The sequence below is a fragment of the Natrix helvetica genome (assembly GCF_964273705.1).
Source record: "Natrix helvetica genome assembly, chromosome: 3".
In the NCBI taxonomy this organism is placed as follows: Eukaryota; Metazoa; Chordata; class Lepidosauria; order Squamata; family Natricidae; genus Natrix; species Natrix helvetica.
Window position 1 is genome coordinate 97,248,281 of NC_138549.1, and position 25,988 is coordinate 97,274,268.

General features: G+C 37.2%; 2 protein-coding genes across 9 annotated transcripts in view; one reads left to right on the forward strand and one right to left on the reverse strand.

Moving 5' to 3' along the window:
• The window catches only part of ZZZ3 (zinc finger ZZ-type containing 3), a 48,770-nt gene extending 41,483 nt beyond the window's left edge, over window positions 1–7,287 (forward strand). For all 6 annotated transcript variants that reach the window (XM_081949004.1, XM_081949009.1, XM_081949008.1 and 3 more), the window contains exons 10-13: window positions 1,608–1,760; window positions 2,974–3,108; window positions 4,572–4,672; window positions 5,951–7,287. In XM_081949004.1, the coding sequence (XP_081805130.1) occupies window positions 1,608–1,760; window positions 2,974–3,108; window positions 4,572–4,672; window positions 5,951–6,095 (534 nt within the window). In that variant the 3' untranslated portion in view covers window positions 6,096–7,287. The remainder of the gene's footprint in view (window positions 1–1,607; window positions 1,761–2,973; window positions 3,109–4,571; window positions 4,673–5,950) is intronic.
• The window catches only part of AK5 (adenylate kinase 5), a 141,833-nt gene continuing 122,203 nt past the window's right edge, over window positions 6,359–25,988 (reverse strand). For 2 of the 3 annotated variants that reach the window (XM_081949010.1, XM_081949012.1), the window contains 4 exons: window positions 20,766–20,923; window positions 18,797–18,913; window positions 13,484–13,666; window positions 6,359–10,556 (listed from right to left, as the gene is read on the reverse strand). In XM_081949010.1, the coding sequence (XP_081805136.1) occupies window positions 10,482–10,556; window positions 13,484–13,666; window positions 18,797–18,913; window positions 20,766–20,923 (533 nt within the window). In that variant the 3' untranslated portion in view covers window positions 6,359–10,481. The remainder of the gene's footprint in view (window positions 10,557–13,483; window positions 13,667–18,796; window positions 18,914–20,765; window positions 20,924–25,988) is intronic. The other variant, XM_081949011.1, reaches the window with a different exon arrangement.

The window sequence follows — 25,988 nt, forward strand, 5'->3', positions numbered from 1 at the left end:
AGAGGACAGTTTTCCTTTAAAAGCAATGTTATATTTAGGCATGGCATAATATGTAAGGCTTTTTATGGATACCTTTTGAAACTAGTCATTAAGAAATTTTAATTTGAGGGGAGGGGTCCTTGGGGCTCTCCGAGCTTGGTGATTTTTACACAGACGTTTTATTACTCAAATCAGGTAACATCATTAGTGCTAGTAAGGAGTGGGGTTTGCTCTCAGTTTATATTCCAAAGCTTTCTCTTGCTTGTCCTTACTAGCACTGATGTTATCTAGTTTAGGTAATAAATGTCGCATAAAAACAACAAATTTTAGAGATCACCAAAAACCCTAATTTCAACCCTAAACTACAAATATTCTCCTTTATTGAAACTTTAGTTTATACAGATAAGCCTAAAATTCAATCCCAATACTTTCCATACACCAGCTTGGGCCTTTTCAATAATTCAGTTGTGAAAGTTTCCTTCATGGTACTAATAATTGTAACACCCTTTTATTGTATCACTGAAAACAAGATCTTCTGTTCTTGAAGTAGCAGTTTTAGCCAAAAATGATTTTAGAGCTGAGAACTTGTTTAAAGGATGATCTGTACCTATTCCATTAGAATATCCATGCTGATTCCTTTTAATTAAAAAAAAACCACCAAAACTTTCATGAGCTTTAGACATTTATTTTACCTTCATTCTTTCATAATCTCCATATGTATTTGGGCAATGTCAGAAAGTGGGCGATCCACAAAATGCTCTGGGCTTACATCTATTGTACAAAGCTGTTAATACAATTTTCCCACCCCTCTTATTTTCAGAAGTGGTGGGGCAGACTATACATTTTACAATAACTACTCATAAGAACATGTATTTTCATGATATATATAATAACTCAGTGTTTATGTAAGCCATTTCACATTAAACTTCCTCTTACCAGAAGTCATATTGTTTTCCATTCATTTGTCAGGTATTCATTTGAAGCTTCATAGAAATACTTCATTAGTGCTGTTTGACTGGTTGGTTTCCCTTCATTTCATATGTCAGTTTTAAAATTGGTCACACACTCTCCCTAGACATGCTATATAAAGTAAAAAATGGGGCATTTAATGTAAACATTCTCTTTGCCCAGTAGAGGTAACAAAGCTACATATTAATTAACCTGTTCTAGCATGTGTAATCCAGTGTAAGATCTTATTCTGCCTTCCTATTTGATGGTCATATGTTGGTTGTTTTGGGGGAAGATTCTATCTAATTCAAATTACATCATGTCTTAATCTTGAGCAAAGGGTACACTGGGAAGATTTAAACATGAGGCTTAGCTGTAAAAATCTGGGTTTGATTAGCTCTGTCTTTCTTTGGCAGGAGGGGAGAACCAATGATTAGACATTTCTATCATGCCAAAAGGGATTCCTTGTGGCAATTAGGTATTGAAAGACATTGTTGCAGAATATGTTGGTTTTCTTCTGTGAAAAGAAGAGCTTTTCTGTGAAAAGAAGAGCTTTAGCTGAAAATTAAAAATATTTTTCTCTCTGTATGGTAGTAATTTGTGAAGCTTCCTGTTCGAAGCGGTGAGATTAAAAAATATATATAATGCCACCTTTAAACAAATACTTATATTTATTACAGTCCTCTAATAGACGGCAACATCCTTTGAATAAACATCTCTTCAAGCCTTCAACTTTCATGACATCCCATGAACCTCCTGTGTTTATGGATGAAGATGACGATAGATCCTGCTTTCACAGACACATGGCCAATGCAGCAGAGGAAGAACCATCGGTAGGTTTTGCATTTAAACAGATTATTTAAAAAATAATGTTATGTAAAAGCTCTATAAATTAATATAAAGGACTCAGAAATGCTTGCATAAGTAAAAGGTCAATGAACACCTGTACCTGTTTAGTGCAATAGAAACTCAGGTGTTTCAGATTTGAAGGAGAGAAAATTAAAACAGTGCAGATATTCCTTGATTTACAATCATTCGTTTAGTGACCATTGAAAGTTACAAAGCACTAGAAAAAAAGTGACTTGTGACCATTTTTCACACTTAACAATCATTGTAACATTCCCTTGGCCATGTGATCAAAATGTTGATGCTTGACAACTGGTTCATATTTATGGCTGTTTGCTGTGCCCCAGGGGCATGTGATAACCTTTTGCGACTTTTGCAAAGTCAGTAGGGAAGCCAGATTCACTGAACAGCTGCAATGATTCACTTAACAACTGTGGCAAGAAAGGTCGTAAAAGGGGGCAAAATTCACTTAACAAATGTCTCGCTTAGCAACATAAATTTTGGGGCTCAATTATAGTCATAAGTTGAGGGCTATCTCTATTCCTTTTTCAAATTAACAGAGGGCGCCCCAAACAGACTGATTTATACATTCTACTAGGTCAAACCTGATCAGGAAAGGGTGAAACCAGTCTCTTCTAATTTGTCTGAGATATAGTGGACAGCTTTTTGTAAGATCCATACACACACACTTAGGCCCTTTCCTCATTACAGGAAAGCATAAGACAATTCCTGGTTTTATTTTTTCATAGAATAAAATTCATACAAGACAAATCACTTCAGAAGTCAAAATTTATTAAATTTTTTGCCATTTTACAAAGTCTTTGGGTATTTTGTTCTTCCACTATTAAATCGCATGTTTCAATGTTCTGGTTTATAACAATAAAATGGCAAAAATCAAATAAAGCTGCATTAAAATTTCTCATACTAGAAGTTGTATTTCAATAGTATTCAAAATTCTGGGTCAATTTAATTCTGAACTGTTTGGAACTTTGGTACTAAAGAAAAAAGCCCAAATTAATGCTTTTGGAATTTTTAGCACACTTTAAAACTATCTTGAGCCATTTTCCAATATATCAGTAATCACATCATAGATTGCTATTTATTCTGGAGTTTGTTTAAGAGGTGTGGTTTCTTTTACCTTAATCCTTCTTTCTGTAACTTTGCAATTAAAAGTTGCAATTCTCTCTTTCTCTGAAATAGGATGAAGAAAGTATCCCTGTAGCATATCGTGAATTACCAGAATATAAAGAGCTGCTGAAATTTAAAAAGCTGAGGAAGCAGAAAGTGCAGCAAATGCATGCAGAAAGTGGCTTTGTCCAGCACATTGGCTTTAAGGTTGGTAAAGATGCCAAAGGCCTCATATTTCCTCAGTTATGTGAGTGATGGTTTCCTTGGAAAGTAAAATCCTAATCTGGGTTCAGCATTAAGTTTCCTAGGCAATGTAAGTAAAACTTCAAAGAGTTGGGTGATTACCCTGATCTAATGGAAGATGTAAGGGACGTGGGGGCTCAGTGGCTAAGACGCTGAGCTTGTTGATCAGAAAGTTTGGCAGTTCAAATCACTAGCGTCGCGTAACAGAGTAAGCTCCCATTACTTTTCCCAGCTTCTGCCAACCTAGCGGTTCGAAAGCATATAAAAATGCAAAAAGAAAAATTGGAACCACCTTTGGTGGGAAGATAACAGAGTTCCGTGTGCCTTTGGCGTTTAATCATGCCGGCCACATGACCACAGAGACGTCTTTTGACAGCACTGACTCTTCGGCTTTGAAACGGAGATGAGCACCGCCCCCTAGAGTTGGGAATGACTAGTACATATGTGCGAGGGGAACTTTTACCTTTACTTTTAATGGAAGATGTATTTGAGGTCTGTAAGTGTAAAGCACCAAACTTCTCACGTACAATTATTGGTTATGTTATATCATCAAACTGTAAATATTCAAGTCTGGACTCTTACCAACTGTTTGGGAGTAAACCTTACTGAAATCACGAGGCCTTCTGAACAATCCTTCTTATAAAATTATCACCTTGAACATCGTAAGCAGTACTTAGAGAAGTCTTCCTTTTAAAATTTCTGAAAAGTGATGTTACACCTGAGCGTCATTGCTTGGAAATTAGTGGTATGTTGTTGTTTTTTTAAATTAGGTAATTTGCTTTGTCTACCTCCCCAATTCAATAGCTTCTGATTTATTAGGCAAAATCTCTCATCATTCCTGGCTCTTAGCCATGATGGCTAATTGAACTTCTTAGATTCCCCATGAAGTTTTTTTGTCTTTGATAATATGGATATCTGAAAATCAGAGAAAAGAATTTGCTGTTTGCTTACATCACAGTGATAATCTAATTTGGATCTGAAATAACTTGCCACTCTCAGTGAACCTTAAATTAGAAGATAATGGAAACGTGGTTCCCCCCCCCCTTTCTTAGTCATTAAGTGAATTTAATACAGGAGGAATGGGGGAGATGAAAGCAAATTTGTAGCACAGTAGAGTAAAATATAGGAAATTGCAGGGGAATGAAAAGAGGAGCAGTTTAGTTGGAGGAGGCAGAACAATTGTGTGAGAGAAAACAATTGGAAAAGCTGAGAAGATGCAAAGCAAAGAAACTGCTTGAGAACCAAGTTTGAAATATTGACATAGGCTTGTAGATTGCTGCTTTGTCATATTGAGAAGCGGGAGAAACTTAAAAAGAGAATAATTTTATTTTGCAGTAATATTAACTATGCGGTAAAACTATTAATTTGGCAAGCTGTTTATTTTTGGAGGGAAAGCCTTAAGATCACTTTGCTAAATTTCTTTTCAGTGTGATAACTGTGGAACTGATCCAATTCAAGGCGTCCGGTGGCACTGCCAAGACTGCCCGCCAGCACTGTCTTTGGATTTTTGTGATTCTTGTTCTGACTGGTAAGCAGCATGCCCTGAAGACCAGCATTGACCATTACATGGCTTTATTTTTAAATGTTTTAAATGAATTTGGATTAAATACAGAAGTGAGCAACGGGTACAAAAGAAACGTTTTGAAGTGGTTGGTAGTAAAAGAAAATGAATGTGAAAAACAAATACATAAAAGAAATAAGCTGAAAGGAAGGAAATGACCAAGCTGGATGTGGTTAGATGAAGTCGATGAGGTCTTCAAATAAAGAGATGAGAAGTTTAAAGAAACAAAAAGTAATGTACAAAGCAAGTACACAGACGTGGAAAAAGCAAGGAGGGTTTGAAGAATAAAAAAAGTATGGAAAAGTATAGTTCAGCGATGGCGAACCTTTTTTGGCTCGCGTGCCACAAGTGGGGGGAGTGCAGGGGGGTCATTTGCTGGCGTGCCGCACCCATAATGCAATGCGCGATCCCCCAGTGCACATGCGCGCACAACGCGCGACCCCCCCATTTTTACATGCTTTTTTCGCCCTTCCCAGGCTCCAGAGGCTTTATAGGAGCCTGGGGAGGGCGAAAAGAGCCCCCCCCCAGAGGCCCACCGGAGGCTTCAGGGACCATCCGGAGGATCCTCCGAGCAAACCAGAAGTGACTTCCGGGTTGCTCGGAGGGTCGTTTTAAGCGCTCCAAAGGCGTTAGGGAAGCATCCGGATGGTCCCTGAAGCCTTCTGAACGCTTAAAACCACCCTCCGAGCAAACCGGAAGTGACTTCCGGTTTGCTCGGAGGGTAGTTTTAAGCGTTCCGAAGACGTCAGGGAAGCCTCCGGACGGTCCCTGAAGCCTCCGGAAGCCCTCTCGGAGGGCGGGGGAGGCTCTTTTCGCCCTCCCCAGGCTCTTATAAAGCCTCTGGAGCCTGGGGAGGATGAAAAATGGTTTTTAAAAAGATGAACTCAGCTGGCCAGCGCGCGCATGCGCGCTGGCCAGCTGACAGGGCAGTGTCTCGCGTGCCCTGACAAATGGCTCCGCGTGCCACCTCTGGCACGTGTGCCATAGGTTCGCCAACATTGGTATAGTTCGTGACATTGGGGATAATTACAGTTAGACACTGACTTTTTCTTATCCCATGTCTTAATTTCTTTTTTAAAAAATTGGCTCTCTGCTTCTTTCTTCTTTTCCACAGTAGGCATATTATTTTTCTAAAAGTGATTAACACCATGGTTAGATATTCATGTTGGAAAAACAGTTTAAAATAGTGAGTAGAATATGAGCAGTGTCATGCTTCACAAATAATCGTTTTTCTTTTTCTTTCAGTCTACATGAAACAGATATTCACAAGGAAAATCACCAACTGGAGCCTATTTACAGAGCAGAAATGTTCTTAGATAGAGACTACTGCATGTCCCAAGGCCACAGCTATAATTATCTTGACCCCAACTACTTTCCTGCCAATAGATGACAAGGAAAGTAGATGTGCAACCTGAAACATAGTGTCACTTCTGAAAACCAACAGGGACACAGTCATTGATTCTGTGCCCACTTTGGAAAGACATGTACTTTCCCAGGAATGTCATCTACTGCATGAGAGCTTCCCAGGTGCCCTTCTCAAAATATAGCTCTCTGACCCGTCTTGTTACTAGATCACTAAATAGAGGTTGAACATTCCTAGTGTGCAGGTGGCTATACCGGGCAGATTTTCTTCACTCCATTAGTTTTTTAAAAAATAAATAAATAAATAAAGTCCAAGAGATGAGTTACAAAAGTGTGGCCAGAAAAGAAAGCAAACGTTAAACGTAGTCAATTCCAGAGACTTAAAGAACTTGGCTATTATGCGATGAACAGGTGATGAAATAATTAACATTGAAACAGTTTAGTAGTTTGCAGTTTTGTTGTGGAAAATAGTCTCCAGCACAGAAAACTGACTTCTTTCAGCAAAGTTTTAGCCTGTGGCAGTGTTTGCTTCTAGGAACGTACTCATAAAACAATCACTGTCCCAGAGGTGGTCGTGATAGGCCTTGGAGCTGCTTAATTACGTAGATGTTTCTTTTACCTCCTTTTTGTTTTGTTTTATCCTTTTTACCACAAACTTATTTACCGAGAGTGAAGCACTACAGGAGGCAACTGTGGCACTGCTTCCTTAACCAGCTCATGGTGTGTGAATATTATAAAAATTGTCATGCAGATATATTTTTAAATGTAATGTTATATAAAATGACCATGTGTTGTGTACAAAACTATGGTGAGAAGTGCCAGTGGTAGTAACTGTGTAAAGTTTCTAAATCCCCACCATTAACTCTTATGGAATACACAGCCTTCTGCCTCTGTATTTAGAGTTGTTAATGCAACTCATCAAAGAAAACTGCCTAATATAAATCATATATGGTAATAATTTTCCTCTTTTTGTAGTATGCACAAGGTCCATGAAAGATTGTATTTTTATTACTATTTAAACAAGGTGATTAAATTTAGCCTGAACAGTGAGCAAGACTTCACATGCATTCTTTTATACTGCTGGATTTTGTTGTGCATCATTTAAAACATTTTGTATGTTTCTTCTTATCTGTGTATACAGTCTGTTCTTAAATAATGTTCAGTTGTCAGGAGAACTGTGAGAAATAAACTATGTGGCTACCGTCTGTTTATATATAGAATGCTTACAGTGACTTTTTTCTGAAAAGGGTGGATTTTTGAACCAACCCTTCGATTTAAAATATCAATTTGGCCGTAGAGAGAAGAGGTGCCTCGACTTCATCTTTTGACTTGCTGTTTTATGCCACCTCTTCCAGGATAATGCTCCAGCACCCTGATTTGAACATGTCCGCTAAATTCTGTACACAACCCTATCTATGCTCTAACGCGCAGACGCACCACTTGTGTGGGAGCAGATTTGCACAGCCAAAGGAATGCTCTTTTCTAAGCTCTTTCCATTGTTGAAACAAACAGGGAATCAATTATGTGGAAGAAGATGATTTCAAAAATGCCCACAAGACTTCTGTGTAACGATTCTTATTTCCATTTACTTGTTCTGCATATCCACCCCCCTTCTCCATTCTCTTTATGAAATAAAGAAAGCATTTTGGTACGCTTTATTAGGTGGAGAATAGCAATGACTGAAAAAGCTTCGTAGCATTTAATATATATTTTTAGTTAATATATCATTTCAACATGTGTAAGTTGTGATCCAGAAACGCGACTTATTTTAACTGTATTAGATTTCCATTCGGTTTTAAAAAAAACTTGAATTTTGGAAGTAATTTAGTATATGTGTTTAAATTAAACTACAGCAGTAACTAACAAGGAGTTGGCTGGCTCGTTTGATAACAGCATTAATTTGAGTTTAATTTCAGTGTTAATTTTTACATTTTGTTTAGGTGTACTCACTTTCTGTTAGAGGAGTTGAAGCATTTTTAATGGATAGATGATGCAGTATCATTTCTAAATGACATCGTCTGTAAGCATATCTCATTCTTGAGAAATTTAATAAATCAGAATATATATAATATAAAACCATACAGCTGATGTATTTCACTTTTCTCATTAATGGTAGCAAAACTAATGTTTTGGGAAACGAGTATCTAATGCAAATATATTTCACATTATCCGATTATAAGTTCTTTGCACCCAGATGCTACATTCTGATACAGTATTAGGTTGGTTAACATATTCCAGATTTGTCATATTGGGCTTGTTCTAAGTACTCATTTTCTATATCCTTTAGATAGAAGGTTGGTTCAGGTGATCATACTGGATTTAGATTTTTCTATAAACAAGCCTCTAGAGATGTGAAAAATGTTTCAAAATTAAAACTTTCCAACATGGAAAGCATTTCCTTTTGGAAAATAATCCACTTTCAATAAAATGGGCCATTCTAACCTCTATCTTGTAGTCTTTCCATGAAATAGGATATTTGGGGACATAAATTTTAGCTTCAGAGCATTTTGCAGAGTTCCTTAAGGCAAAAACTGATTCCAGAGTAAACCCAATAATTCCAAGCAAATTTATGTGCCAAGCCAAAATGATAAGGAAAACTATCTTGTTTTATAATTCTCTCATTCTTCCATTCTCGTTTGTTCAAAACATGTTTTCCTATCCAAATAATGGCTTTACAGATCTCCTAAATTCATATTGGAAAAAGCAGATGATTGTCTCTGAAATTTGCATTGTTAAAAGCTGTTTTTCAAGATAGACTTCTGACTATACATTGCTTCCCAGAAGTGAGAAACTGCATATATATTACACATTGTCAGCAATTGACTGTACCCCACCCTCCATATACTGGTCTATGACCATAATAAAGATTGATTTGATACATTTCCAGCAAAGTTTCAAATGCCCTTTGAATTTAAAATTTTTTTGTTTCCCATTTCCCTTTATTTAGTGTAGAGATTTTAGGGTTCTTGCTCAAAGTGCAAACTTTTATATGTTTATATGGTTCTTGTCAAGCAGTTCAAATTTGTAGTTTTAAGTGTTAATGATATTTTTTGAGATTACTGTCAAATGTTGTCTTTGAATACAACTGTCTTGTTTTGAAAGTTGTACCACACCTGTTTCTTAGTGGAAGAATGTCATCTAAAAGAACTGAAAGGAATGCTCATAACCATACAACTATAAAAGTTTTTGGAATTCAAAACTCTACACCCAATTAAGTGAAAATGTTTTATGTGGTTTTGGATTGGATACCTATTTGTTTTGCAGAAGCCTTAAATACAAAGAGTAAATTTGATTACCCTTAACATTTGTCCATATATTTTATTTTTATTACCTTTTCATACAAGAGTAGTAGGTTGAAAAATACAAATTTTGCTGAATTGCTTGTTGATAACGCAATTGTTCTAGCATGCAAGAAGAGATAGTGGACAGCCAAAGAAAAGGAGGCAGTTTCTTATACAGACTATTAAGATTTTTTGTTTCTTGATCAACATTCCAAAAAACTTAAGTATTTCAGTCATCAAGAAGTATGTGTGTGTGCGTATATGCATTTGGAAAGCGTGTGGAAATCTGAATTGAACACTGCTCATTTACATTTTAAATTTCCCATCATGTTACATGCCAAGCAATAAATTAAAGGATTTAAACCTGACAGTTGCTATATGTAGTTGTCACATATACAGCAATCAGTATTTAGAGACAATTATTGCCTGTAGTCTTTTGAAATGTGTGGATTTTTTATATTTAGACACTGCCACTATTAGCTCTAAATCAACCCATCTTAAAGATATAAGCAATATTTGGCACTTTTTTTTCTTTTCTGCATACATATCCCTCTGTAAGCATTGTAAATCAAAAATCTTTCAAACCGTAACTACATAGGATACTTTCACGGATGGTTCATATATTGCATATCATGCTTCTTTTTGTGAGTCTCTTCCAATTCACTATTTGGTTTGTAAATGACTGCAAACCTAATTGCAGACATGTTCTCGTAAAAGATAATGACAGAAAACAGACTGTTCAAGAACTACAAAAAAAGCAAGCTTAAATAGCCTCAAAAATTGATTTGCGTTCAGCAAATTCACTGTTACAGCACTTTTACTGACAGGAAATACTGTGCTTGACTGTATAGTATGTCTTGTAGTAGTGAAAGAAGCATGTGTGTGTGCTATAAAACTCAGCTGCTGTTTACCATGCTGGCTTTTTAAAACCTGTGAACGGCAAACTATCATAGGCCATATACAGTACACATGTGTCATTACGGTACCATTTAAGTTACAAAGATTTTTACAATGTTTACAACATGCATTAATCTTTCAAGGCAGCAGCTATTGCTTTGAACAGCATTTGTAAAGAACACTGTATTCTTGTATGTGTTACAGCACTGCCATTACATTAAATTCTGAAAGTAATGCTATTCCTTCAGAAAAGTATTGACTGAAGTGCATATCTCAAGAAAAACTTCCTCTGGTGTTCCTTCTGCATTTATCTGTTGAAAAAGAAAAACATACAGAGAAGTTAATTTCTCCTTTAACAGCCTTACATAATTAGACGCCTCCCAAACTCAATAACCACTGTAAACAGGACTGAAGAATGCTGAAAAAGAATAGCATTCTTGAAGAAATAATATGCAATACTCAAAACCCAAAACAGAAGGACTTTTAAAAAGATCTCATGGATCCTGGGTGTTTTCTGAGCTTGGTGGGTTTTCTTAAAGACATTTCATTACCAAACTAGATAACACTAATGCACTGATGATGTCATCTAGTTTGGTAATTAAATATCGGCAAGAAAGCCTACAAGCTCAGAGATGATCAAAGATCCCACAGCTTAACCCTGAGTTACAGATATTCTATCAGATCCCATTATGCCTAAGTAAATTCAGCCATTAATTTGAATGTTGGGTGGAAAAGGAGTGCACAAGCAGGAAGAGAACTTAGAATTCCTTGCTTGGAAACAATACTGCCTGATGCTCATGTCTACGAAAGCATGCTATTGAATATTTTGTCAGGTTGAATCTCTTGTTAGGGAGGAAATAAGTAATCAACTTCACTAGTAGAATTCAAGCAACAGACACCAGCCAAGCTTTTATAATATTACGGTAAAAAAAATCTTAAAAGAGAAAGTGACTTAGGATCGGTCTATTGTTAAAGGCAGCACATTCTTGCCAACCTGCTACTTATTGGGATGTACCAAATATTTAACACACGCTATAAGCTTGAGACTGAACAAACTTCTGCAGGCAACCAGAAAATTGATACAAGCTCTTCTTAATAGCATCTATAACAGTAAAATGTTTTGCAAAATGTCCACAGGCATGCTGCATCACCCAGAGCCCCACTTCCCATGAAACTAGACTTCCTCTATTTTCCTTATGCAACCTCTGACACCACAGAATTTCTTTTTCATGACCCAGAAGTCCTGCCTATGGGAAGTTCTGTACTGTGAGATGAAACAGGTTGAAAACATTTGTTCTAGGGTTTCTAGTTTATAAGCTCCTGCAGTGGCAACAAACAAACCTGAACTGAAATGATCACTCCCATTTCTTCCCAGTATGTATTTTATTTCTTAGATTTTAAATTGCTCTTCACCTAAAACATTCAAAGTGAAAAACATACTGGGGAGGGAGAAGTATGAATCTTAAGCAATCAGTTCTTAGGTATTTTGGCAGCTGATGCTTTATGTTTCACGCTGAGCATTTTCAAGGAGAACCACTAAATGTCAATATGGAGATAATCTCTCAATTTCTCAAAGACATTCTGACTTTCCTATTCTATATGAAAGGACTAAGTAGACAAATTATTTCAGTAATAGCAAAAAAGAAAAAGGCAATAGAAGCAATTTTCTATTTATTTGATTTCTTTCCCTATTTTGTATAGTAGAATTGCATAATATAGCCTAGATAATAACCAGCAACAGTATAGTAAGTAGCTATTTTCCTAATCTATTAAATACATTCCAGAGTTGGGGATTTTGGTGCAAGTGTGAGACAATTTGCAAAAGGGCATACTTAAATACCTTAATTAAGGAAATGATTCTAATTAAAAGTGTTAAATAATAAGTAGAAGAGGATAATAAAGGGAGACTGAATTGCCAAATTATTTGTAATCTAAAATAATTGCCAAATAAATTTCACTGAAGTATATGGAAACAACAGCTAGCATGTGCTATGTTATACAGAAATGTATTTAAAACCCAAAAGCTGAACCTATTCTAGATTATATCACACTTCATAGTGAAAATAATGAGTGCTAAATTTGTGATTAATTTTTTTTTCAATTTCAATGTTTTTAAATTTAGAGAAATGGAAAATCATCTGCCATTTCTCAAGTTTTCACATATGTATGAGTCAGGCTGATCCAGAAGAACGCTCTTTTCATGGTGCAAAGTTCTTGTTTTTCCATTATGGGTTGCAACTATCATATTAATTCCAGAGAATTGTAAGGGAGAATTTTGATTTTGTCCTTCCCAGATGACAAAGGAACCTGATTATGTCCAAGATCCAGAAGCCTTGCTTGAAATTAAACTAGCCACTCTGAGCAACCAGTGCAGCCCCACAGCCACGCATTTAGGTGAACTACTTACTTGAGGTTAACTGATCCTTCTCAGATTCACGACCAAGAAAAAACCCTGGAGAGACTCCCCAGAAACCAGAGCTGCTTTCTGCACTACACTACACTCCAAAAGACACTGTGGTCTTTTCTGCTTTTACCTTCCCATATATATATATATTTGGGGGGGGGGGGGAGATGGTTGAAAAGCAGGCTCCTGGGGGCAGATATAAATCCTATTTCTCCACTATGACATCAACTCCAAGACCGGAAGGCAGAAAGGAATGTAACAAGCTTTCTGCTCGTTTATGATGTTTGAGGAATAAAAATATGGCCACTGGCCAACTAATCAGTCATCCCTAAACATGACCTGCCAACATATGAAGGTGAAAGAACTGACTAAAGAAAAGGATCTAAGTCAAACATAATTTATCTGACGAATGAAGCAAATATGCCCGTCCCAGGATAATGTTGCAAGAGGTTTTGTCTTCTGAGATTTTGGCTCATGGTGGAGCCCATCCTCAGGGAATTTCTCTCTACCAGAATATAGTTTATCTGTGACATGTTTTGTCTTTAGATTCCCTCCCCCACCCCGTTTCTGGCCATTTTATGTATACATAACAATCAAGCAGAATATAATTCAGTTAAATTTTTAGTCTTTCCTGGATTTTCCCTGGCTATTTTCATGGATAGGCTAACATGCATCTTGCAACTCAAAAATATATATCGTATATTCCTTCTCAGTAGTAGAAACTGAGTGAGAGGACTTACTATGTCAGAACATTTGTGACACAAGTGAATTATCTCCTTAAAATGTTACCACATAAACAGAAGACAGAGCAAGTAGAAAGTCAAGGCAATCTACCTTAAAAAGTGGAATTCTGTTTTCGTAATATGCAATTAGTGGCTCAGCTGTTTTATAGTAAGCTTCGATGCATTTCATGATAGTTTCGATATTATCATCAAGGCACTGGCTTTTTTGCAAAAGGCGACTACTCATAGTCTTAGAAGAACAGTCCATGCAGAGTACCAGAGAGGGCTCACCAATCTGAAAAAATGGAAAAAAGAAATGGCATCAGTTCTTCCACTTTTTTTAAACTGTTCCCTTTCTAATTAAATTAGTTCAGTATAATTTTCTTCCTTTACAGCAGGGCGGTCAAACTCCCGGCCCATAGGCCAGATGCATCACGTGCTGGCTACGCCCACACCCGGTTTAGCAAAGGGGGGGAAGTCCTGATATGTCACTTAACGCTGCCGTGATGATGCGAGTTTGACACCCCTGCTTTTGGGGAATAAGAACAGAAATGATAGCCAAATACATGAGTTTGTACATAAGATTTAAACAGAATTATTGCCTGTGCCTTTACCTACATGTTTTATTTTAAAGAAGGAACAGGAAAACTATGTTCCAGGATGGTTTATGCATGATTGCATGAACTCTAAAGTCATTGCTTCTAATCTCATGTTGGCTTCAGAATAAACTTAAGTTGCAGGGTAAGATGATATATAATAATAAGATAGCTTTACCATCCTGTATTTATTTTATTAAACAATATTTCTATGCATCTCTAGGTGTCACATAAAAATATTTACACAAAAGTGTGGGATACATAAAAAATTGTATGTCACCCAAAACGTCAGGTTGGAAATGTTGGATTAAAAGTCACATTATGAAACTACCATTTTTATAGGTTTGTTATGCCTCCATTACATATACACACAACAACTATAACTGAGAAAGTTTTTAAAGTGTTGCTTGTAAGGCTGATTCTGGTGGTTCTGACGGGATGAGATTATAAACTTCCTTTGAAAAACTGTTCAGCTGAGGTTGTATTGATCCTTGAGTTATAGTTTTAAAAAAATACCTATCTGGATTTTGTCTCTGTACGGAAGGAGACATTCACTTGTCTTCAGATATGTTGTCATGAACAAATATTTTTATTAAATAAAGGACATTTAAAACTTTTTAGTATCATTAATTTAAACATGTACTGTATCTCCCCAAATTTGTAGGAATAGAGGAAGGGTTACGTAAAGATGGGCAGTAAAAATGCCATGATCTCACCTAATTAGCAGAACCAGATGTAAGTAGAGAGAAAAGGTTACATACAGAAATGCGCAGCAAGCCTCCGTGATCTCAGTGACCGATGACCTCAACTGTTTATTAGAACCAGGTAGTACCAGGAACCTTTAGATATGTGAAGCCCCTTCTCTGGCTGGGATGGTCTTAGATATTGACAAGGAAAATGTACCAATAAGATGCTGTTGCTACCCCTGCTTTTGCTTTGCTTGTTAAAACTGTATAAAAGCCAAATAAACTCTGTGTGAGGCAGACAGATATTTTGGACACCAACTGCTGTGATGGATTTCTGAGACCTACACACATTTTATCTATTGAAACAAAAAAAAGGTGGAAGGTGGGGAAAAAAGATAAGTACTACAAGGTGATATTGGAGAGAACTTAATGCTGTTGATACAGAACACAAGGCGGCACCACTACACCAGAAATTAAAACTACACGATCTATCTTAGTGAGGAAATTCTTTTACTGAAACACATGGATCTATTTTTGTTCTCCAGAGTTCCCGCAATGCAACTATGAACTGAAAAAACAACTACAATGTTTGCAGCGTTACAGTGTCTGGACTTAGAGAACAAATCATTGAAATAACAATATAAAATTAATGATTAATTTTATTAATTAATGATGCTAGGAGACATACAATGTTGGAAATATCAATTTTTCTGGTGAAATTCTTGCATTGCAATGAAGGATGTTGGGACAGTTTTGCTTTGTTTTATTTTTCTACCTCTTCAAGCAGTTTTTCTCTTTAGTATTGGGCATTGCCTTGTCTTGGATAATTAATAAAATTAATCATTAATTTTATATTGTTATTTCAATGATTTGTTCTCTAAGCCCAGACACTGTAACATTGCAAACATTTTAGATGTTTTTTCAGTTCATAGTTGCAATGTGGAAACTCTGGAGAACAAAAGAAGAGAAGAGAAAATGGAAAGAAAAAAGATAAGGACAATGCCCAATACTAAAGAGAAAAACTGCTTGGAGAGCTAGAAAGAAAAATAATAATAAATCGTCCCAATATCCGTCATTGCAATGCAAGAATTCTACCAGAAAAAAATGGTATTTCCAACTCTTCTCTCAGTTCCAGTTAATAGGTAGTAGTGACAGGGTCAGAAAAATGTACATTGCATTACCGTCCCAGGTTGGCTGACAATTTTCAGAAGTTAGACACAGAATTAGTTTGGGGAGGCAACTATTTTATGTGATCTTTAATCATTCTCTTGTATTTCACAAATTGCAAATTAAATTTATGAAATACAAGAGTAGGATTTTATGTCGAAGATACAGTATAGCCGCAGTCACTTGCCACAGATGAAAAGGAGTTGCCAGATAATCTTTTGAGGCTGTCCATAACATGCAGTTTGGTCTAAAAAGATGGCTATCTCCATGTATTTGAAGAATGGTTGCACATGAATTAAGGTTCAATTTTGTGTGCCTGGGAACAAGTCAGGCTCTTTAAGGGAACGAGGGCTTCTGCTAAGGCATGGCTTAGTGAAAAGGTCTCTGTGAATGAGCAGAAATGGCAACCACTATGCAGAATGAGTAGAGTGAGTAGAGGAATTGTTCAAAGGTCTCCAGAGGAGAGAATAGAAGATGGCCCATTAGTATTCTGAACAGAAGCTCTTCATGAAGACCCTGTAAAATAGCGGTCTCCAGTGAGTTTGAGTGCCAAGAGCCATTTGCCCTCATTTTGATATCCTATGAAATGTATCCTCATAATTAGAGGCAATTTGTAGAAACAAATCCAGGCAATTATTATTCAGCCTGAGAAAGAATTAAGGAGGACTTAAGGTAATCTTCCATTTCTTAAGGCTTTTCTCTGTACAGGACAAAAAGAACCATTTGGACCAGCTGCTAGGATCAACACATATGGGGATTTTAAAAATAGATGTTTGAATGTCACTCTTTAAGTTGAACCTAATTTACAGTTTGACTGATCCAAACAACAAAATCATTTGAGACCATCTGTCCATTTGATTGTATTCACTTGAGATTCCATGTCAAAATTTATATGCACAGCAAGTCTATTTACGTATATTTAGTAACAAATAAGTTTGAAGCTTAATCCCAAGAGACATTTTGATAGTTAAGCCTCTGTCATGGCAATAAAATTATACAAGGTATAGTAGGCAAAGATTTAAAAAAAAACATGTTAGAAATTGTCTAAATTACACATCCACTTACAGTTGAATGTTTTCCAGAAATGGAAATTAAATAGGTTCGTTTTTAAAAGCTCAAGGTGATTGTCTTGTTATAATCTATTATTTAAATCAATAGCTCATATTGTATCTGAACTTCAGTACGGTGTGATATAAATTATAGTAATGTAGATTCCATAGTTTTGATGAATGATTGTATTTATAATCTGTGGTAATCTAAATATAATTTATTTTTCACCTAGTATTTTCTGCAAACTCAGACAACTGTTGCTTATTAATAAAGCATGCTTAAATAAACCATGGCTTGGCAGGATGCATGAACACCAACCAGGATGAAATCAATGCATAGATTTCCATTTAAAATGAAATTGCTTTGCTAGATACATACACACAGATACACATGCATACATACATACATATATATGCATATTCTGCACACATACAAACACACACTTTAGAAAACATCATATTTAAACAAATGAAAGACAATTAAGTGCAAGGCAAATGTGCTGTTAAATCAGTAGGAAATTAGGGTTTAGGATTAGAGTTCAGTCTAAATGGAATTGCATTTCCTTTAAAGAGCAAATTCACAGAACGGAACTCTTCCTTGACCACTAGCTGTTTCTGGATTCAGTTGATTACCCAGACAAGAAATGCATTTTGCAAAACTATGCTTAGAGTGTCATCTGTAACTGTTTCTGAATTCATCAGATATCACAAGGGTTATCCATACTACTATGATGCACTTCGTATGGGTCTATCCATGAAGAGTGATTGGAGTCCTTGATTAGGGCAAAGTACTGCAGATAGGCTGCTAATAAAGTAAAGGGACCATGTCAGTATTGACAATTTACACTGGTTACTTACTGCTCAATTTAAAGTATTGATATTACCATTTAAAACCCTAAATGGCTCAAGATTTGAGGAACTACTTATTCCACTTGTTACAATCACTGGCATTGATTCCTTAGGTACATGAGGGAGGAGCCTAACCCAACCCAACCTTAACCCTACTCCTAACCCTATGATGTTCCTGAGCCACTGAAAGTTGTGCTCAGAAGTCACATTTAGCCCAGATCCTTCTGCCATTAAGAAATGGGAAAAAACCTTCCCTTTCCACCTAAGCCGTTTCACTTCCAAATATTTCACGGTGGCTTTAGCTCTTGTTATGATCACATTGTTTGTTTGTTAGACTTAGATCCCACTGTTCAACTTAGTAGTTTTGGGTGTCCTGCGGGGATAATATAAGCTGAAATGGTGATGCTGTTCCAACTTATTAATTGCTCTCACGCTATCATTTATTCAGAGGGAATTAGAAATATGCTCTCTATTCCATCCCTCCTAGCAATTATCACTCCAGAGCATCTCATACATCCTTTTATAGGGAAGAGTAATATGCCAATATTTTAATAAGCAATCTGAAAGTGCAGTTACTGAAAGTGTGTGCAAATTAGAGATGTCATTTTCACCCAGTAGCTTTGGCACTTCTGAAGTTTCTAAGACAACAGATAATGTGTGGAAATTATGTTGCATTTTACAATTGCTTCTGCATTAGGGCATTTTTAAACTCATCCTTTGTATAGTTCGAGTGCACTTCATCTTTCCACATATTGCATCAAAAGCAGAAATGCAGCAAATGCAGCTTTTTAAGTCCTGCAAGTTGACAACAATATAACTAATAATATTTGTTGATTATGAAGTTCATGGAAAAAGTCAGACTTTCAATAGACAACACTGGACAGGAGCAAACAGAATTAGAGCAAGAAAATGTCTTATAATGAGGGAGATTATCCGTCTGATTCAGTCTTGCCGACATTACTTGGCAATAGATTCAAGATTTCAAACAAACATTTTTAAGGGATCCCTGGAGAAGGAAAGGACATCTTGCATGAAAGCAACCGCTCAGTTCTTCCTTTTGCATGATGTGATTGCTCACCTCATTCTCAAACTGTTCTCCATGTTGAATCTCTTGGGGATAGCCATCAATCAAGAATCCTTTGGAGTTTTCCATATTGGCAAGTATAGCTTCTTTTAAGAGATCCGTGATAATATCCTTAATTGAAGAATGCAAAGTAGTTTGGTTTAACATCTGGTATGAAAGCTGAAGTCCTTAGAATGAGACATAACCTAATATGTTCTTATTTCAAATATCTTGTGCACTCATGTGCATGTACCATTTTACCATATTTACCTATTGAAGGTGCTCCAAAATTCCTATCATTACTGACTCTTAACCTAGACATTTTACAACTAGGAAAACGCTAGAAAATGGGGGGGGGGCAGTGCTCCCCTGAGAGCTAATTATTTTAAGTACTCGAGCACATTACTAAGCATATCTCTTGCAAATATATTCAATTGAAGGAGTCTTTTAAAAAATGTCTCAATGAGAGCAGCAAAGATGTCTATGTTGTTGGGCTTAACTTACTACCTTGCTTTCTTTAAAACACAACAGGTAGTTTTGAGTTAATACCAGTGACGTGCAGTCAGGTGAGGCAAGTGAGGCAAGTGAGGCACAGCCTCACCACTCTCATCATGAAAAAAAAAAGTAAAAGGAAAAAGCTGAGCTAGTTGCTGCCTCACCGTGGATGACTCTGCTTAACCTCACTGGTGCTCTCCCTCCCCAAGTGTAGTGACTTCCTCCCCAGGCCCCCATTCATTTCTCTCTCTCACACACACAGCTGGATAAAACTATATAAAAATCTAGCCCAGCTTCACTGATTACAAATTTGAAAAGTCAATGTGGCTCCACCTGCAATCAAACTACACTTGGGGAGGGAGAGCACAAGCGAGCACTGAGGAGACCACAGGAGGAGGCAGGAAGCCAGGCAAAGACTCTTCAAGCCACTGGAAAAGATATCCAATCCAACTTTTGTGTGTGTGGGGGGGGGTTTGTTTGAGAGTGAGTGAGAGAGGGAAGGGGTAGGAGAGATAGTCCAATCCAACTTGTGTGTGTGTGTGTGTGTGTATGTGTGTGTGTGTGTGTGTGTGTGTGTGTGTTTGAGAGAGGGGGAGGAAGGGAGAGAGGGAGGAAGGAGGGGAAGGAGAAGAAAAAGAAAAAGAAAGAAGGAGCAAAGGAGAAAAACAAATGCTGTCGCTTTAAATCGGAACTGAGCATGCCTGGCTGTGGAATTCTGGGAGTTGAAGTCCACAAGTCTAAAAATATTTGAAACTCAGCACTGTGTCAGTGCCTCACCAGTCATAAACCTCACCGCACGTCACTGGTTAATACATATTGCTCTTCAAACACATTTCTGGAGAAAGAACCTACCATGTTTTTAAGAGTATAAGATGCACCGGAGTATAAGACGCACCAAGATTTTGAAGAGGCAAATTCAAAAAAAAAAGTTTTTGCACTCTGCAGACCTCCCAAAAACGGCCCGTTTTTCATGAAAACCGGCTCTTTTTTTGTCAAAAAAAGGGCATGCATAGCTTTTAAGAGGCTTGTAGTGCTCCTGGGAGTTGGGGGGGAGGACAAAAATGAGCAAAAAAAGCCCATTTTTATGAAAACGGGCCCGGTTTTCATCAAAAAAGGGCATGCATAGCCTTTAGGAGGCTTATAGAGTGCTTCTGGGGCGGCGGCGGGGGGGGGGGGAAACAAGCCAAAATGGTCCGTTTTCACTCATTTTTGCCCTCCCCAGCCCCCAGGAGCACTCTGGAAGCCTCGTAAAGGCTATGCATGGCCATTTTTGCAAATGGGGCAGGGTTTCAGGAGGCAAAAAAATGCTGTATTCAGTGTATAAGACGCACCCACATTTTCACCCTCTTTTTTGAGGGAAAAAGGTACATCTTATACTCCAAAAAATATGGTACCTAGTTTTTATATTATCCAATCAAGCTTCTTCCTTCTATCCTCCCACACACATACCCATTGTAAAGATTACATTAACTTTGGAATCACATCTTACCCCTGATATAAGTTCACCACTCTCAGATATATTTCTGATGTTCTTACTCCTTCCAGATGCTGTCTCATTTTGGATCAGATCTTCTACGGACAGATGCATGAATCCATATGTTTGTGCTAATTTCTCACACTGGGTTGCTTTGCCAGAGCCTGGGCCACCTTTATAAGTAAATATAAATTCTCAAATTAGTGAGAGAATAACTGACTCATCATAGACAAAAATTATCATAGGAGTATACTAGTTAAACATCACAGAAGCATATCAATTAAATGGTGGTAGGAGTGGATAATAAAGGCCTCTTCTAGATTCAACAGTGCAGAATCCATAATGAAGTCTCTTTCATTTCTAAACAATTATTATATCAATGTTTTTTCACATACAACCACTCAGTCATTGACTGAGATGGGAGGCCATGAAAATTGAAGATAGATGGATAGATAGATAGATAGATAGATAGATAGATAGATAGATAGATAGATAGATAGATAGATATAAATATAGCTTTTAAAATGGAAATATTGCCCATCTATTCTTATCTGCAGAGTTTTAAGGGTACTCATTCAAAATTAATTCCCAAACAAACTGCAATTACTCATCAACTACCCATGTAATAAAAAGACGGGAAAAGAAAGAGAATGACCAATTTCCTATAAGAAAATTCTTCTTCCAACCTAATCCAACCTTAACTGAAAGTGAAGGTAGAAAACAAAATTTACAAATGTTTTTTTACAAATTTATTACCATCAGTCCAAATTATCATTCTATATGGAATACAGGTAGCTTTCAACCATAATTGAGCCCAAAATTTATATTGCTAAACAAGACAGTTCTTAAGTGAGTTATGTCCCATTTTATGACTTCTATTGCAACAGTTGTTAAGTGAATCACTGCAGCTATTAAGTTAGTTAAGTGGATCTGGGCTTCCCCATTGACTTTGCTTGTCAGAATGTTGCAAAAAGTGATCACATGACCCCAGGACACTGCAGCCATCATAAATATGGAACAGTACTAAGCAACCGAATTTTGATTATGTGTTCATGGGGATGCTACAACAGTCATAAGTAGAGAAAAACAGACATGTCACTTTCTTCAATGGCAGTGTTAATTTTGAATGGACACTAAATGAATGATTGTAAGTTGAGATGATTACCCATATTTATTCATCCATGCATTTATTTTTAAACCACCCAACTCTCCCTGTGATTTACAAAAGATCACGCCTAAAGTATGACTACAATAAAGTATGGACATGATGGCTCACCCATTAAAGACCCTCAGACAGAGAGCTGACAGACTGGGTTCGGGACCCGTGCTCCACATAATGGGATGAGTTCCCATCATTTGCCCCAGCATCTTCCCACCTAGCAGTTTGAAACCACGCAAATGCAAATAAATTAATCGGTACCTTTGACTTATAGTCATGGTGGCCATATGACTACGGAAATTGTCTTGAGACAAAGCTGGCTCCCTCAGCCAAGAAATTGGAAATGATCACTGTGCCCAAGAGTCAGACATGACTGACAAGGAATCGTTTATCTTTTTACAACTAAAGTGATACCATTCAGAAACTTTATAGCTGAAAATAACAAGCTAGAGAATGTTTCATCCACCACATGAATCAGACCACTGGTAAGTACCTGAGCGGAAAGATTTTTTCCCCAAATTCTTTTAGGGAAGATATAAGCTGTGGTAATACAGGGATTCTACCAAATCATTTTCAATTTATAAGTAATATATTTTAGGATACACTTGGGCAGAGACTTTCTGAGGTTTTTTTTTCATAGCCTCTCAGCACCCTGGAGATAAGCAAGGTTTTTCTTTGATAAAGGTGGAATCTGCAGCTATGAATTATTTACACAGCAGTTGCCAGAAGCCTTAACAGTCATAGAACCAACTCTTACAGACACAGCGCTACAGAAACAAGAAAAATCCTAGCATGGATGTCACCAAACCTTTGAAGTTTAAATTTTATTCACTAAATTAAATATTGTAATGTCTGACATCTAAGCCTACCAAATCATTTTAGGAAAATTGTTAATTAGTAATTAATAATAGCAACTGAAAACTATTAGGACTTTGCCCAACATCCAAATATAAGAAGCAAATTTGTAACGTTTAAATGTGTTCTAATCAATATTATACAACTGGCATGTCCAATCTGTGACCCATAAACTGCATGCAGCCCTGGAGAGCTAGTAATATGTCCCCACAAGATTGTAAACTTTTAATATTATGTGATACACACAAACAGAATACATGCATGCATGCATACATACATACATACATACATACATACATACATACATACATACATACTGTACATTAACTATATGATATATATTTATATACTGCTCAAGACAGTTCCTCTCCACTCAATGCAGTCAAGGCAAGCCAAAATGTTGGATACTCATATGATACAAAGAATTAAACTGGACATTTTCTCAGAAGAAGAAAATAATTAAAAAGAAAAAAAGTATAGGGAATTATTGAGAAGTGTTAAGAGAAATGCAATGGTACAGAGCAGGGTCTCCCAACCTTAGCTAGTTAAAGATGCATAGACATAGGCTGGGGAATTATGGGAGTTAAAACCTACAGATCTTAATGGGATCAAGTTTGTGAGACTCTGGTGTAGAGCAAGTGTTGGCACTTGGAGACCAATAAGGCACCCTCTAAAATAGTTACAAGCTCCCCAAAGTCCAAAGAGAGTTTTTTTTTTAAATGCCAAATTTTAAGGAGATATACGTAGGCATGTCACTTCATGAGGATTCTTCATGCAAATTCAGAGTGGATTGTTTATTTCTTTTTGAATTCAATTTATCTCCTAGGTCCCTAAGGAAGCAATTTTCTCAATCTGTTGCTCATGACTTCTCTGTGAACTAGTGAAGAGACTGTTTTCTTAACTGATAACAAAGATATGCCCAGGTGATTAGAATGTGAAACTCTGGTTCTAAACGTATTAGTACAAATGAGTTCCTCCTTCCATATGTAAAGCTTTTCATCTTAATTAGTTGAGAGATCTTTCAGGTCAAAGACAGAATAGGAGGAAAACTGATTATTTTTTTACTGTTTAAATTTCCTTTCAAGAGACAAATCAACAGGTGCAGGCATATCTTTTCTCTAGGTTGTATCAAATAGTGCCATTCTATCCAAAAGTGCTGTTGTTAATGCTCCCTGTAATATTCCTGTAAAATTGCAAAATTAAACAACACAAGCTGAAATTTTGTAGTTAAAAGCTTTACTGAAATCCATCAGGATCCAGTTCCAAATATGCACGAACAGGATCAGGGGACACATATGCAGAAAAGGGATTATTCTACAAACAAAATTGTCCTTCCTCAATACATATGTAACAGGATATCTGAAATTCTGTATTATTATTACAGTTTGTCGCATGGTCAGCCACATGACTAGACTGGATTGGGCATTTTTTTTGTCCACCTATTGAGTCCTATTGAAGGAATGGCAGAACTTGGGGGCATGGGAGTTCAAAGAGCAATCAGCCTACATTCTCCACATAGCCACAAGGGAGCTAAACCCAATCCCTCTTGAATTCTGTTGACCCCTACCTAACTAACTTAGTTGAGGATAGTTAGGTAAGGGTCAACAGAATTCAAGAGGGATTGGGCTTAGCTTCCTTCTGTTAGTTGAGATTATTCCTGTGCACAGGTGTGAGTAGCAATAAATCACTTTAATTTAACCTTCATGTGTGGATTTGATCTTTCACAGCTGACAATTAAAAAATTATGTCTTAACAACTACCACATTGATATCATTAAAAACAGCCTTCTCATAACAACTTTCCACATTATGGATCACTTGCAAACAAGAGAGAATTTCTCTACTATTGAATGTTTCTGACAGGTCTCGATTATGTCACATGTATCCAAGCAAGTGGGAAATTCCATCTACAGTTTGGAAAATTCACATTGGTATATATATATAGGGGTGGGCTTCAAAAAATTTAGCAAGGGCTTCTCTGCCCGGTTGCTGGTTAGGCCTGGCTAAGGTGGATGTGGCCTAGTCGGCCTCCTGCACCACAGCGGGAGGACGTTTTTGCCCTCTCCAGACTCCGGAGGCTTTCCTCAAGCCTCCTGAACGGCAAAAACGGCCTGCCCAGGCTCTGGAGGCCCTCTGAAAGCTTGAAAGACGCTCACTTCCAGCCTTCCTGAACTTCTGGCAGGGCCATTTTTCGCCCTCTCCAAGCCTCCACGCGCACCCTGCACTTAACTGCATCCAAAACTGCGTTGGCATTCCGGGAGGGGTGGGTGGGGCTAGCCAGGTGTGGAATTTGGGGGTTCTCCAAACTGCATAGAATCTTAGCTAGAGGTTCTCCCAAACCCCTACGAACCCCCAGCAGCCCATCCCAATATATACACGAAGACATGAGTGAATTTTGTAGATATCTGAAATAGAAACCACTATTTACAAAGGCTGTGGTGGAACTACAGTACATGGCCTTGCCTTATATGAGATCAACAAGCAAATGTGTTTCCTGTAAAAACCATAGTAAGCTGATGCCTTGCTGGCTTTCGGTCAGACCCCCAAAATCAAGAAAGACATGGAGAGGAGAGTTACTTCCGAGAAATTTCCTTTATTTTTCCTCACCTATAGATAGAAATCTTTCCAAACTAAATGGCCAAGTGTGATTGGACACACCCAAGTGTCTACAGATAATCCTTGACTTACAATCATTCATTTCATGCCTGTTTGAACTTACAATGGCACTGAAAAAAGTGACGTATGACCGTTTTTCCACACATGACTATTGCACCATCCCCATAGGCATGTGATCAAAATTCAGACACTTGGCAACTGATTCAAATTTCTGATGGTTTGCTGTGCTCCGGGGTCATACAATCCCCTTTTGTGACCGTCTGACAAGCAAAGTCAATAAGGAAGACAGATTTACTTAACAATCGTGTTACTAACTAAACAACTGCAGTGATTCACTTAACAACTGTGGCAAGAAAGGTTGTAAAATTGAGCAAAATTCCTTTAACAGCTGCCTCACTTAGCACCAGAAATTTTAGGCTCAATTATGGTTGTAAGTTGAGGACTACCTGTATTTGCATCATGAAAGATATACTCTGAGAAATGCTAGGGAAGAATGATCTTAATTCTCTCCCAACCAAATTATCTAATCTTTGCTACCTTCTTGGTCCTCTGAAATCTAACTTCTCCTTCCTGGGAATACAACTACATTGTACCACATTTTCACTGGCC